The 14,669-nt window shown below is 46.6% G+C and overlaps 1 protein-coding gene across 5 annotated transcripts; it reads right to left on the bottom strand.

Annotated features, from left to right (window-relative positions):
- LOC127052782 (zinc finger protein 135-like) lies at positions 1–14,669 on the bottom strand. Of its 5 annotated transcripts, none has more exons than XM_050956825.1 (5): positions 14,598–14,669; positions 13,406–13,535; positions 5,186–5,302; positions 4,646–4,681; positions 1–2,173 (listed from the first exon to the last, which is right to left on the bottom strand). In XM_050956825.1, the coding sequence occupies exons 1-5, from the start codon at positions 14,619–14,621 to the stop codon at positions 810–812; spliced, it is 1,671 nt and encodes a 556-aa protein (XP_050812782.1). In that variant the 5' UTR covers positions 14,622–14,669; the 3' UTR covers positions 1–809. The 5 variants fall into 5 exon arrangements, with proteins under 5 accessions (XP_050812782.1, XP_050812783.1, XP_050812787.1 ...); XM_050956826.1 differs by having other exon boundaries at positions 13,406–13,532; XM_050956830.1 differs by lacking the exon at positions 14,598–14,669 and adding an exon at positions 14,418–14,492 and having other exon boundaries at positions 13,406–13,532.

Raw genomic sequence — 14,669 nt, 5'->3', positions numbered from 1 at the left:
CATGACGTCGTTGCTTTAGTTAAATAAAACAATTTAAATGTCTGTCTGGTGATGTTCTCCTCCTAATACAGCATGGCAAGAAAATCCTCCAAATATTAATGATTAACCTGTTGAATTGGAGATAGTTCACCTCCCAGTGATTTCATAAATATCTGCTTCAATTACCTTTGGTAAATGAAATAAACAATCATTCATTTTCTGATATAGCTGTAAAACTAATCTGAAAAGTTTTCAAAATAAATTACTTAAAAATGTGTAGTGTGTAACCTTCTAAAAATGAAATCTACATCTATCCGACTAGTGATTTAATCATGATTTAAATCAAATTGATTTAAATCAAATCCACCCTGGTTAGACAGACCTTTGTAACACATTAAGTACATAATTCTTCTTAAATCACATTTGTATTTAAAAATATGGCAGAAGCGGTTCCTGCATCATCTTTCAATCACATGCACCAGGCTGTCCTGCTCTCAGCCCAATCCATGCTGAGACAGGACTGCAAATCCCACCTCTAGATGTTACCAAGGAGTCACCCACTGGCTGGAACTGAGGTAGGTATGTGGGGAAGTTCCTGGTTGGGTCCCACCTAGAGCGGGGTGGGGGGTGTCCTGGCTGCATCCCAGCCAGATGCGTGAGTGTGCGACAGAAAGAGAAAGGCCTGGCTGGATCTCACCTACAAGGAGTGGGGGTGCTCCCAAATGGAGTAGGCTGTGACCATCTGCTCTAAATTCCCACAGCTGTTTGCTCTTCCCCACATTACTCAGCCAAGTCCCCTTCCCTGCCCCACACAGTCTCTCTGTCAGGCATCATGGGAACAGGAACACTCCCTGGTCCACATGTGCTGGCGCTGTGCCAGGCCCACTGGCTGCCAGAAGCCCCTTTGGCCCTGGCGTTGGCAGAGGGGCACTGGTGTGCGTGATTTGGTGCTGGATGAGGTTGGCCAACCTAGTAAAGCACTTGCCACAGTCAGCACAACGGTGTGGCCCCTCCACGGTGTGCGTACGCTGATGGACTCTCAGGTGTGAAAGCTGTATAAAGCACTTGCCGCAGTCAGCACAGCGATGTGGCCGCTCCCCGGTGTGTGTGCGCTGATGGACTCTCAGGTGTGCGATCTGTCCAAAGCTCTTGCCGCAGTCAGCACAGAGGTGTGGCCGCTCCCCGGTGTGCGTGCGCTGGTGTCTTCTCAGGATTGAGCTCTGTATAAAGCACTTGCCACAATCAGCACAGTGGTACGGCCGCTCCCCGGTGTGTGTGAGCTGGTGTCTTCTCAGGATCGAGCTGTGTGCAAAGCTCTTGCCGCAGTCAGCACAGTGATGCGGCTGCTCCCCGGTGTGTGTGCGCTGGTGTTTTCTCAGGCTTGAGCTCTGTGCAAAGCTCTTGCCACAGTCAGCACAGCGGTGCGGACGCTCCCCGGTGTGTGTGAGCTGGTGTCTTCTCAGGACTGAGCTCTGTCCAAAGCTCTTGCCACAGTTAGGACAGCGGTGTGGCCTCTCCCCGGTGTGTGTGCGCTGATGGACACTCAGGTGTGCGAGCTGTGCAAAGCTCTTGCCACAGTCAGCACAGCAGTGCGGCCGCTCCCCGGTGTGTGCGCGCTGGTGACTTCTCAGGCTTGAGCTGTGTGCAAAGCGCTTGCCACAGTCAGGACAGCGATGCGGCCGCTCCCCGGTGTGTGTGCGCTGGTGGATTTTCATGTGTGAAATCTGTGTAAAGCCCTTGCCACAGTCAGCACAGCAGTGCGGCCGCTCCCCGGTGTGCGTGCGCTGGTGTCTGCTGAGGCTTGAGCTCTGTGCAAAGCTCTTGCCACAGTCAGAGCAGTGGTGTGGCCGCTCCCTGGTGTGCATAAGCTGGTGTATTCTCAGGACTGAGGACTGTCTGAAGCTCCTGCCACAGGCAGCACAGCGGTATGGCCTCTCCCCAATATGCATGTGTCGGTGTTGGATCAGCGCAGAGGGGTTGCTGAACCTCTTGCCGCAGTCGATGCAGCTGTGGAGACGCCGGCCCACAGGGAGTCTCTGGTGTGTGGCCAGATCCGGTCTCTGGCTGAGTTTACCCTGGGGATGGACTGAGTCCTGTGCATGGATCCCTCTGTGGGATGTGGGAAACGGCTTTCCTGCCACGCTCTCCCCACATTCAGCCCGTGCCCTTGTTCCTCCCAGGTTCCTGTGCCCTGCTGGAGAGAATCCTGGTGTTAGCGCACAGTGAAGGCTACAGGTTTGTCAAGGATGGGAAAATGTCACGGATGGAGCAATTTCCCCATTTCTCAGTGACTGTTTTTTGGATGGGTGCCTCACCCTGCAATGGCAGCTCCTGTCCCACAGGGCTGGACCCAACGCTTCGCTCCAGGCACTGAGACTTGGGCTGCCGGGTTCCAGCGCCACTCAGAATTGCCCCAACCCACAGTCATAATGGTGGGGGAAGCAGGCCAAACTTCAGTGAATGGCCTTGCTCCCCAGATCTTCTCTAGCCGGCCCCAACCCCTCTGCACCAGGCTGGGGTTAGGGTTGCAGCACTGGGGGAAGGTGCTTCTTTGGGTGGGTAGTGTCCTCTGGGCATGGCGAGGAGGAGGGCAGGTTTTGTTAAAAATTATGGGAGCAGTCACAGGAAGTTCAGTGACCTGTGACTTTAATAAATTCACTGTAACTGCTCTGTAATTTCTGATACAAAATGCCATGACAAATCTGCAGCCTGACTCAGGGTGGTTCTAACTTACGGTGTTTGTGCAACGGCCACCGCCTGCTCCCATGTGCGCCATGCACCTTGGGTCTCGTTTTATGCTTAAATTGTAGCTTGCCCAGGATACAGGCAGCGCCTGCACAACAGGGCCCTCATCCAGAACTAGGACCTCAAAGTGTTAAACAGGATCTGGGTTTTGTTTTCACACTAATTTTGGTTTTATTTCAATCGGAGGTTTTTATTTACAATTGGGGTTCTGCACTGTCTCCTGTTTTATAGTACAAGGCCTTTCCCCAGTGTTTGTGCTGTTTAAACTATATTGGTTTGAAACCAGCTGAGGGGCTACAATCCCCAGTGAGACCGGTATAAAGCTGCTTAGAACAACGTAGCTCATTCCTGCGGGGGAGTGAGTCCTTTTCAAGGAATCCCTTCTAAAGAGGTCATTTACCCTTGGCCTGATGTTTCTCTCTTTGTGCAAAGCTAAAACTAAATTAAAATCCTGAAGAGGGTGGGGGTTTGAGGGGTGGATGGGAAGGGGGTTGAGGGGATGACAAGTCACTCAGGGTTTGTGTGATGTAACCTGAAAAACATATTTTGTTTTACAACCTAATCAGTGACACTGCTAAACTGGAAGGGGTGAATGGCTGCTACTTTGATCTACAGACAGTCACAGACCGTGTTAAGGCTGAGAGCTGTGCTAAGCATTGACACTGAAGCAATGTAAGTGGCAACGATTTTGTGCCACTGAGAGAGCAGGAGAAGGGGATGTGACAAAGGCCATTCCCCCCCCCCTCCCTCACACCCAGCTCATACACCAGGGCACTCCAAGTCGTGCCCTGCGGGTTCTCTCCCCCAGCCACAACTGCCTGGAACGCGGGGTAGTTTTAGAGGATTACAGTGAAACGCTGCAAGTGCCAGAGACCTGCTCTACAAAATGGCGTTCTCCGCATGGCGTGACCTGCACTCTTCATACATGACTGATCCTGCCCTGCCCTGAGTCATTCCCAGCTTTCTCCTTGTTCGCCGGGGACAGGTTTCTCCAGTCTGAGAGGTCAGGTGCAAAGTGAAGGGGCAGAAAGCGGGTGGGAACCTTGAGAGGACAGCGCCAGGGGTCAGTGGCTCAGGGATGCTCTCCCAGGCTGTGAGCAGGTTTTTGCCCCTGTCTGAGCTACGTCTGGATCCAGATGCCCAGGGCCACAGGACACCAGCACACACAACTTGAGTCAGGACGGGCAGAGGCATGAAACCCATCTGAAACATTTCAAGGGCACCCCTGGCTTGGTATAATTTTCTGAGGTGTGGGAAGCCTAGAAGAGGTGATGTGGTCTATAGAATAACAGGCGTGTCTTTCCAGCCAGGTGCTCATCTGCCCCCCAGTGCCAGACCCACTGACACACACAAAGATGGATTTTATTCTCACAGTCCCAATGCCCTCTCCATTACACAGCTGGGGTAACTGAGGCATGGGTTATAGTGGATCACAAACTAAATATGAGTCAACAGTGGAATACTGTTGAAAAAAAATATTCTAGGATGTACTAGCAGGAGTGCTGAAACAAGCAAGATGCGAGAAGTAATTCTACTTTACTCAGCACTGGTAAGGCCTCAACTGGAGTAGGGTGTCCAGTTCTGGGCCCCACACTTCAGAAAGGATGTGGACAAATTGGAGAGGGTCAGACGAGAGCAACAAGAATGATTAAAGGTCTAGAAAACATGACCTGTGAGGAAAGAGTGAAAAAATTGCATTTGTTTAGTCTGGAGAAGAAAAGACTAGGGGCAGAGGAACACCAGATAACAGTCTTCAAGTACCTAAAAGGTTGTTAGAAAGAGGAGGGTGACAATTTTTTCTCCTTATCCACTGAGGCCAGGACAAGAAGTAATGGGATTAAATTGCAGCAAGGGAGATTTAGGTTAGAGATTAGGAAAAACTTCCAAACTGTTAGGGTAATTAAGAACCAGAAAAAATTACCTGGGAAGGTTGTGGAATCTCCATCATTGGAGGTTTCTAAGAACAGGTTAGACAAACACCTGTCAGGGATGTTCTAGATAATACTTAGTCCTGCTCAGTGCAGGGGACTGAACTAGATGATCTACCAAGACCCCATCTAGTCCCACATTACTATGATATCTATGATTCATTGATATCGAGGCCAGACAGGCTCATTGTGCCCATCCAGCATGACTTCCTGCCTATCCCAGCCAGAGAATCTCCCCAAGTCACTCCTGACTCCATCCCAGTAACTCTTGGCTGAGTTAGAGCAGGGCTTGGAGAAAGAGATGCCCCATCTCCACTGACAGACTCACAGTAGTGGAGAATCCACCTTGTCCATAGGGGAGCTCTCCCAACGGATCATTCCTCTCCCAGATAAACACTGGCCCCTAATTCCCAGCATCAATGTCTTGCTTCTGCTCCCAGCCACTGGATCTCTTTCTGCCTTTGCCTTTTACATTAAGGAGCCCTCCATTAGCAGGTGGGTAAATCAGAAGGGATAGGATTATTATGACTCACCTGAAGGGGTGCTCTCAGGCCCAGAGTTTACCCTGGAGGCCTCGGCATCCTGGATCCAGAGCTCTGCCTCCCCTAGCTCGATCCGGTGGATTAAGTCCGGTGTGGAACCTGAATAGCCTGTTTGGGGAGAAAGAATCAGTTCTGGGGGCAGGGACTAATTTATATGTTTGTGCAGCCCAGCACAACTGGGCCCCGACCTCGGTCAGTGTTTGCACAGCACCTGGAATGACAAGGCCCCAAAATTGGATGCAAGAGATCCCAAGCAGGAGAATAATGAAATTAACCTTCCTTAGACAAGATTTCTTCCCATCTCCCACCAGGCAAGTTCAGTTCACACTCTGAAGCAGCAACGTCTATGACCCTTGTTAGGATAGAGATATTCAGGCCTATCTGCAAAGGCCTATGCTTACTTAGCTAGTTATAGATGTATAAAAGAAAGAATAAAAATCATTGTCTGTCTGCGTAAGGGCCTTCTCTTACTGTGACAGTCTGGGGCCCTGTTCTTAATGTAAGCCTTTGGCTAAGCAGCAGAGGCAGCCATAAGCTGGGAAGTGCATGGTCACATCCTTACATTCCAAACTAGTCACACTGAAATAAAATGCTATTGGGCTATTAGGAATACAATCCTGTCCTGATATTCCTATCACCTCCAGAGAAAGGGAAGAGCCTTGAAGATGTAAAAGAAAACTTAGTTTGATGGCATCCTGTCTGGCAAGAACTCACTTATCAATAGCTGGGGTGTGAAATCCTCATTTCTCTGTTGTTCTATCACTGTACTCTCCCCTTCCCTATTGTTTGTCTGTATAATTTCTGCCTGGTTCTGTGATTGTTTCTGTCTGCTGTGTAATTCATTTTGTTGGGTGTAAACCAATTAAGGTGATGGGATATAATTGGTTAAATAATCATGTTACAATGTGTTAGGACTGGTTAGTTAAATTTCAGTAAAATGATTGGTTAACGTATGGCTAAGCAGAACTCAAGTTTTACTATATAGTCGCAGTCAATCAGGCAGTAAAGCGGGGGATGGGAACAGGGAATGGGGGTGGGGGAATTGGAATCATGTTTTGCTAAGGCGGGGGCAATGGGAACAGGGACATAGGCAAGGCTCTGTGGCATCAGAGTTGGGAAGGGGGACACTGAGGAGGGAAACTGGAATCATTGCATGCTGGAAGTTCACCCCAATAAACATCAAATTGTTTGCACCTTCACGCTTCGGGGATTGTTGCTCTCTGTTCATGAGAGAAGGGCCAGGTGTGAAAGTAGAAAGAATTATATTGTAAAAATAAGACTGGATTAAAGAAGTGCTGTATGTACCTTTAAGCAGAAATAAATGTTGAAATACAGGTGTCAGGAAAAGAAACATTAAGGCATAAACAATGAGCCCACTTAAGCTACTGGTGAAACATTAACCGGAGATTGGTAAAAGTTAGTAAGGAAATTAACTATGCATGTCTAAACCTGGTAAACTTATCAGATTCTGCTTCCTTTGTTATCTTGTTAAGTTCACGCCCTTTTATCTGTATAAATAAGATAGTTTGTGTTTTGCATGGTGCTCACATTATCTGGGTGTTATTAGCAGAGCGCTGTGCTAATAAAACAGAGTGGTCTGACAAAATGCGAGTCCTGAGTCTGATTTTGACAATTTGGAGGTCCCACCGAGATGGCAACTGTCTTCACTGGGGCCGAGTGATTCCTGACCGTTTTTTGTAGGATGACCGTGGCAGCTGACACCTGGGCATTTGGCCCAAGAGGTCATCCACCAGAATGGCAGGGTGCACTACCACAGTGAAGTCTATGCCATCAAACCTGTTGGTTCCCACTCTGTTCTGGTAGGGATCCCGGGATCTGACATCAGGAATCTGGTCAGGTAATTATTTCTGTGTTTTGTCCGGACTGAGGACTGTCCTGTCTCTGTGTCTATCTGTCCTCCCTGTGGAGTGTTTGAGTCTGGATGCCGTCTCCTTCCGGGGATCAGCCGACCAAGGGGTTCCTGTCCCCACGGTCTGAGTGGAATCTGCACAATCGTAGCCGCACCGCACCTTGGGTAAAACCCTTAGTGTGAAAGCAAGGGCGATTGAGGCAGTAGCCTGTGGGCTCCTTTTGTGTGTTGCACAGGGCATCGCTCTGATGAACCTGAATTTCCTTCTTGTGCGATTGGTGTGTGAAGCCATCCTGTACGGGTAACCAGACGTCTAAGTCGGGACAGTTCCCTAAAGAAACGCCAGCTCATTTTATGTATTCTAGAAGGGTCTGGACTCCTGTAAATTTCTGGAAAAATGGTCTAGGCTAACTCAGTGGCCACTGTTAAAATCTTGGAACAAAGACCGAGTGGACGTCTTAAAAGACAAACTCGGCCAACCTAAAACTAAATTGGCTAAAGGAGAGGTTAATTGTTTCATGCAGTGGTGGGAAAAGGCAAACTGTAGGTGAATAAAATCAAAACTCGCCTCTCTTAATAAGTTAAAAGCTTTATTAAAAGCCTCCTCTCCCACCACCAGACCGAGCGCTCCCCTTTACCCTGTTCTCAAAAAAAAAACAAACCTGGATCGATCCCAACCCCCTTCATACTCCGATCTAATTAAAAACAAGAAAAAAACCACAAACAAAAGAAAAAAAACCCTTGTTCTGTTCCCCTTTGTTGTCTGCCTCAGAAACTGATTCTTTAGTGTTCCACTACCAATTCAGCAAGGAGGGTGGGCTCCTCAACTAGCCCCCACCCTGCCTGGTCCCTTTGCTTAAACATTTCTTTCAAAATTGTGAAATGACCACAGTATCACTCACAAAAATGGTTCATTGGAAAAAGCAGGATCGGGGCCCAGACAAGCAGGCAAGCAACAGATAAAGAAACTGAAAAACAGGTTGGAAGCCCTAAGGGCATGGTGTCAGGAAGAAGAAAAGCCATAAGTGCAGGCATGAACCCCGGAACAATACTTACAATGGTGAAATCTGAGTTGATAAAGGTGTCATTCTGGGAGATAAACAAGTGATTTAAGGAAAGAGTGTGAAAAGTTAACTCTACAGAGGCTGAAAAGAATTCTTGGTTTCTTTGCAGCCATTCTGAAGGGAAAATGGGCCCTTTTCCAAAAGAATGTCTGTAAATAATCCAAATAAAAAGACTATCTGATTGAAATAATTTGACTACGGTCAATTTAGTCAAATTTGCTAAGAACATGGGGGGGGGGGGGGCGGGGTTCTACTGGAACTTAACTGACCCAAATGTATAAAGGGAATACAATCTATATAAAACTATGTAAAAACAGAGCAGTGTAGAAGGAATGTTAAGGAAAAGAAAATGTGTATGTATCTGTCTGTGGAAATATGTGAGGGTCTAAGAACCTACACCAACACACCTGGTTTGTAAAACTCCTGTTTTGTAGGTTTAAGATAAATTAGTTTTGTTTTTAATAATGCCACTAAAAATCCATTTGACTCTTTAACTCAAAGTTGCAAAACTGACAAGACCTTTTTGCCAGACACAGGTAATCAGTGTTGTTTGGCTTTGGGATTTGGCATTTAACCCTTAAGGGGTAACTTGATTCTTTTACAAAATTTAAAATGTTTTTAAATAAAGACCAAGTCATGGCTCCAGCAGGGCAGTCAAAATCAGAAGAATAGGGAGAGATTCTGGATTCTTGTTTGTTTTTGTAACAAAATAGCAGATGAGAGCTGTAGTAAAAGAATTAAAAAGACAGTGCCCCTCTGAAGCAACAGCAGGGGTGAGGTGCACAAAACAAAAAGAAGCAATGTTAGAAACACTGAGCCTTGGGATGTCTCTGTGTAATCAGACTGTCACTTTGATAAGGGTACATGATTGATATGTATAGAAGTTAAACTATAGAAGGAATGTGCATTTTCCCCAGGGCATGTGCAGTGTATGTTATAGAAGGGGTGAAAGAAATGCAAGCGAAACATGCTACTTAATTAAAATCCTATCAGGGCTCCAATGGAGCCACAATAGATTGTGTTTTCTTTTTCAGATCTCTGTATGTTTTGGAAGCAAGAGTTAAAAGTAATCAAAACTCTGGTAAAAGTTAATTGTGTCTGCTGATGGCTTTGAATCCAAAAGCCAAGACTGTGTTGATGCAAATTACCTAACTGATTGATGAAGGAAAAAAAACCTGGTCAGCAAACAAATTGTCTAAATAAAAGGCATAGTATAGCAAGATACCTTTAATTAAAATAAATTTAATGTTAATAAGTATCCCTGTAACAATGTACAGTGTGTATATGTGAATATAGTGTGGTAATAATACTTCTCAGCTATTACTTGTAAATAAACTTTAAGCTTAACACAGCAGAAAAAAAAATTACAAACTTGGTCTGCTATATAAAAAGAAAAACTGAGGTACACATGGATTTAATGACTGAACGGTGAAATAATTTCCCCATAACCCTTAAAAGATAGAAGCCATTGAAACCTGGCCTGCCTATATAACAAAAACACAGGAAAATATAGAGGTAATTCCCCTGGTTTTGCCTGCAATCAGCAAGGGTATTTGTAAAAGAAAGGAGTATTTTAACCAATAATAAATGCCACCCCAACAGGGGTAGAAAAATGTTATTTTTTTCTTTCAGAAAAAGCTGATACCAGCTACAGGACAACCTAATACAGAAACAAATACAAGTGGAAAAAAAAAAAGTCTCAGCTTACTGTAAGCACTGATTTAGCTGAGTTCTCTATCAATCTTGGCATTGAATGGCAAACAGTTACCAATCATCTGTTTAAAGGTAAAAAGTAACATAGTTCCTAGAAAAAAAAACAAAAAGGCAATGTGGGAAACGGAACAATTCGTATCACACTCGCAAATGGGGACAAGTTAAGAATTGCCACTGCAGAAAGACATAACAGCTTACCACTGGTGGAACATATTTTCTGGATGGTCTCCCACAACTCCTGGCATACTAATGTTACTACCCCTAATTGTTTCTGGTTTTAAATTCTATGTGTTTAATTAAAATGTTTGAAATGTGCTGTTGAATAAAACAAATGTGTGCAAAGCTAGAGCCATAGGCCCAAATCACCTCCCAGTATTTTCTATTACGTGGACTAAATAAGAAGTGACACCGGTGATTAATAATCTTAGTGTCCAAAGGGGGATATGTAGGAGCAGGATTTTATAATGTCCCATAAGAATTAATGTATGATCTGATTTCATCCTGCTAGCCACCCTTTTTGAATAGCAGAAAGAAATGACCCTCTGGGACTATGAGATTCTGTTTTCCCATATGCATTACAAATTGGGCCCTCTCTTAACTCTTTGTTTTAAGATTTAGCTAGTAAGAGACAGGAGTCTCTATTGTGTCTATGTTAAGTAGATTAGAGAAACATTGAAGGCCTGGGTCTCAATGTAATTGTCTTGGTTATAGATTGTAAAACTTGGCAAGGTTTAATTTGCAATGCCTTTTTGCTTGATATAAAATACTGCTGTCTGTATTCTTAATCTGTTTGTGTAAATGAAAAATGTATGTATCAGGAAAAGATAAGGTGCGAAGGCCATTGTTATAGCCAGAGTCAAGGAAAGAAGCAAAGAGATGTAAAGAACATCAAAGAATCACCAGGCACTGCTTACTAGCCAGACAGCTGTTAAACTGTCTAGCATGGCAGAGTGGATACATGCTTTGCAGTGTAAGAAGGCACCACCCCCAGCGAACCAACCACCACCTCAGGATCGCGCAGAGTCAGAAGATGACGTAGAGGAACAGCCTGCAATACCTTACAATCTACGCTTTCGTAAGAGTTGCCAGAAGCACACGACGACCTAAAGCAAGGCCCAAAAAAGAAGCAGTAGCGAGCCTAGCTCCTGCTGTCTGGTGGACGTAAAACCATGACTGCAGCTCCCTCCGTTGAGGCTGTCAGAACCAGAAGTGCCCTGCCTCCAACATGCACCTCTGGTGTGCCTGTTCCTCTGCTGCTGGTGTCTTAAGGTCTGGGGAGCCCACAATGGCAATTCTTTTATCCAGCAGCAAGTGTGGATAGCTCAGACCCTTAATATTTCTAAATGCTGGGTCTGCAGCCACATCCCAGCCCACTCTCAAGCTGGTGTTCCTGTCCTGGCTATCCCACTCAATTCCCCAGACCTCACTGGAGGACCTCGTCCATTTAACAAAACATGGAACAGCAATGACACTTGGGAAGCAGTGGGAATAAATGTATCTAAATGGATGAGTGTGCTGGAGGGAAAAGGTCACTGGTGCTAGGTGTGTAACAGGACAGGGCTGGACCTGGGGAAAAGCAGTTGCCTTCAGCACATTGTGGCCAATGGTGTATGGGATTATTCGAATAAAAGTAAAAAGCGGCAGGACGGGTATGAGGATATGAAATTTTTCTCGACCTGGGATCAAACAGAAAAATCACTCTCATGTGCCCCCTACAGTAACCTTAGTAAAAACAATACAATCTTTCAGTGCCATGCAAATAACACCACTCCTCATAAGGAGGTTTACCCTGTGCCCTTTGGGGAATATTACTCCTACTTTGCAGACATCTATATGACAAATGGGTGCAACTGACCTTTCCCAGCCTTAATAGGCCATCATTGGGTTTGTGGGACCAAAGCTTATACCGTGTTACCAGCTAACTGGTCAGGTATCTGTTATCCCGCCTGACACTTCCCACAATTCCAAGTGCTAGGATCCTTCCCACGAAAACGCCTCCGTAATGTCAGGTGGAAAAGAAGGGACTTACCAGATGCCCAATGGTATGTAAATAACATAAGCCCCTTAACCTGGGAAGAGGCTATGGCAGTTCCTTTATCCCACTTGGGGGAGTAATACACCAGGCAAAAAGGCTCCTGAAGTTACAAGCAGTAGTTAAAATACTGGCAAATAAAACTGGAGAAAGTTTAAGAGCCCTGACTAAAGAAACAGGGGCGATCCAACAGATGGCCCTCCAAAACTGTCAGGCATTGGACATAGTGCTGGCAGCCAAAGGAGGAACCTGTGCTCTCACTGGAAAAAAAATAAAATAAAAATGTTGTGTGTACACACCTGACACCACCAATGAGGTAATAGATCGCGCTAGCCACTTAGAACAAATCGCATATCTTCCCCATAAAGAGCCAAGTTCTTTATGGAAGTGGCTAAGTAACTTGTTCAATTTCTCTGGCATAGGAAAATGGTTGTTTCAGGAAACCCTGACTATCCAGTTTGGAATCAATGATTTGTGTATGTCTTCAGTTAATCTCCTGTTGCACCCAAAATGGTTTAAGACATGCCACACAGATAGCTGCCCCAAACCAGACTGCTAATATGATGATTTTAAATATCACTGATGAACAAAGAAACAAAGAACAATTGATTTATGGAACCCAGTAATTGTCGGTCATTGCGCAAGCTTGACCAAAAGGAGGGATTGTGAAAGTAGAATGAATTATATTGTAAAAATAAGACTGGATTAAAGAAGTGCTGTATGTACCTTTAAGCAGAAATAAATGTTGAAGTACAGGGGTCAGGAAAAGAAACATTAAGGAATAAACAATGAGCCCACTTAAGCTACTGGTGAAACATTAACCTGAGATTGGTAAAAGTTAGTAAGGAAATTAACTATGCATGTCTAAACCTGGTAAACTTATCAGATTCTGCTTCCTTTGTTACCTTGTTAAGTTCGTGCCCTTTTATCTGTATAAATAAGATAGTTTGTGTCTTGCATGGTGCTCACATTATCTGGGTGTTATTAGCAGAGCGCTGTGCTAATAAAACAGAGTGGTCTGACAAAATGCGAGTCCTGAGTCTGACTTTGACACAAGGAAGTGAGCGGGTGAAGGAATAAGCAAGCCCTCTAACAACCCTTCTCAATTTGCTGTAGGGGCTGAGTCATGGCAGGTGTCACATTTACACAGACCTACCAGTTATTTTGCATAGGGTGCAAGATTTGTTCAGCTGTGCAGTTGTTAAACTTATGATGTTAATTCTTTTTTGGAGAGGGGAGAGCTGCTGCAGGAGGATTTTCTCCCTGCCTTATTTGTCTAATTAGAGTCAGTTCTTGAGGCAGAGCTGCTGCCATTGGTGTCTGGGCTGGGATTCCTGGAAGAGGTTGTTGCTCATGGGCTGTTTCCAACCACCTTTGTGCCAGGAATGAGGTACATAACACAAGTCAACAGGTTACATTAACATTAGCCTGAGGCTCTGAAAGTTGCTGACATTTGCCACCACTTGGCTGCTGGGTGCATCAAGGGCACCCAGACATTTCACAGCTGTGAGTAAAGATAAATTGGTCCTTACCCAGGGAAACAAGGGCCTGGTAATTCCTCAGCATCTGGTCCCGGTACAGCTGCTGCTCTGGCTGGGATAGTAGCTCCCACTCCTCCCGGGTGAAATACAGAGCGACGTCCTCAAACGCCACCTGGAGCTGCTGGCAACAAGCGTTACACACTCAGCACCTTCCGTTCCAGCCCCCAGCCCGGAGTCTCAGCAGGGGACGCGGTTTCTAGGGGAGCTCCCAGGGATAACACCCAGCCCAGCAGCTGTGACCCAGGGAGACTCTCCCCAACCCCCCAGTTCCCCCAGGAAGGGGACAGAGAGCAGGTGACACCTTTGCCCAGGAAGCTGAACAAAGGCGGGGGGGAGGAGACGCTGAGGAGTGACAAAGTTTCAGGAGCTGGCTGGTGAATGGAAGAGAACCCAGACGGAGCTCTGACCCCCCAATGGGGCTGTGGTGCCCCTGAGGCCCCAAGATGGACCTAACTGGGGAAGATCCTGTTGTCCGTGCCTGCAAGACCAGTCTTGGACTGTGTTCCTGTTGTCTAAATAAACCTTCTGCTTTAGTGGCTGGCTGAGAATCATAGTGAATGGCAGGAAGCCAGGGGTGTGGGGCCTTGTGTCCCCCCACACTCTGTGACACTTGGTTTGCCAGACTGATCAGCTAAGCCAATACTGACAACCTATATGAAAAGGCTGCAAAACACCATTATGCATCAACATGCAGAACACTTTATAAACCCCTCACTCTCAAAGCCAACTTTAGAAGAACCGAATGAGGCTGTTAAGGATGCTGGAGACAAGTCAGCTCATGTGAACCAGCCCGGCTGTGGCATCGTACTTGCCATTTAAACAAGAGACACCACACACTACAAACTGGAGGCCAACGTTAAGTGCATTGTCACTTGTTAATCCCGAAGTTGGACACTGGTTTGGAACACGACTAGCAAACACTCACTAGCTTTCTGAAAAGAACTCGGCTGACTCTCTAGAAGCATGTGGTGCAACAGTGAAAGAATCAGGAGAATTATCTCACCTAGCGCCCGGGCTGCGCTGGTGCAAAGCGGGATCCCCGGGCCCTGCCTGGCCGAGCCGAGCCGCTGCCGGCCCCGTGGTCACTAGCGCGGGAGGGACCCGGGTCCCAGCCCCCCCCCGGCTCGGCCCCCAGCCGGGACCAGCCAGTGCCCGGCCGAGGAGTCCCCGCCCCGCGTCCTACCTGCGCCGGCCCCGCTGCAGCCATCGCCGGGCTCGGCTCCCGCCCCGGCCGCTTCCTCCGCCCGGGCAGCGA

This window comes from Gopherus flavomarginatus, chromosome 5 (genome assembly GCF_025201925.1).
Source record: "Gopherus flavomarginatus isolate rGopFla2 chromosome 5, rGopFla2.mat.asm, whole genome shotgun sequence".
Classification (NCBI taxonomy): domain Eukaryota; kingdom Metazoa; phylum Chordata; order Testudines; family Testudinidae; genus Gopherus; species Gopherus flavomarginatus.
This window is presented reverse-complemented; position numbering and strand designations above follow the sequence as displayed.

What these genes read in the sequence shown, in the direction of transcription:
- LOC127052782 (XM_050956825.1), bottom strand. Translation starts at nt 14,621, where the DNA reads ATGGCTGCAGCGGGGCCGGCGCAG. An exon ending in CTGCAGCGGGGCCGGCGCAG is followed by an intron (nt 13,536 to 14,597) that starts GTAGGACGCGGG and finishes GCTTGTTGCCAG; the next exon opens with CAGCTCCAGGTGGCGTTTGA. An exon ending in AGATTCCACAACCTTCCCAG is followed by an intron (nt 2,174 to 4,645) that starts GTAATTTTTTCT and finishes GATTCTCTCCAG; the next exon opens with CAGGGCACAGGAACCTGGGA.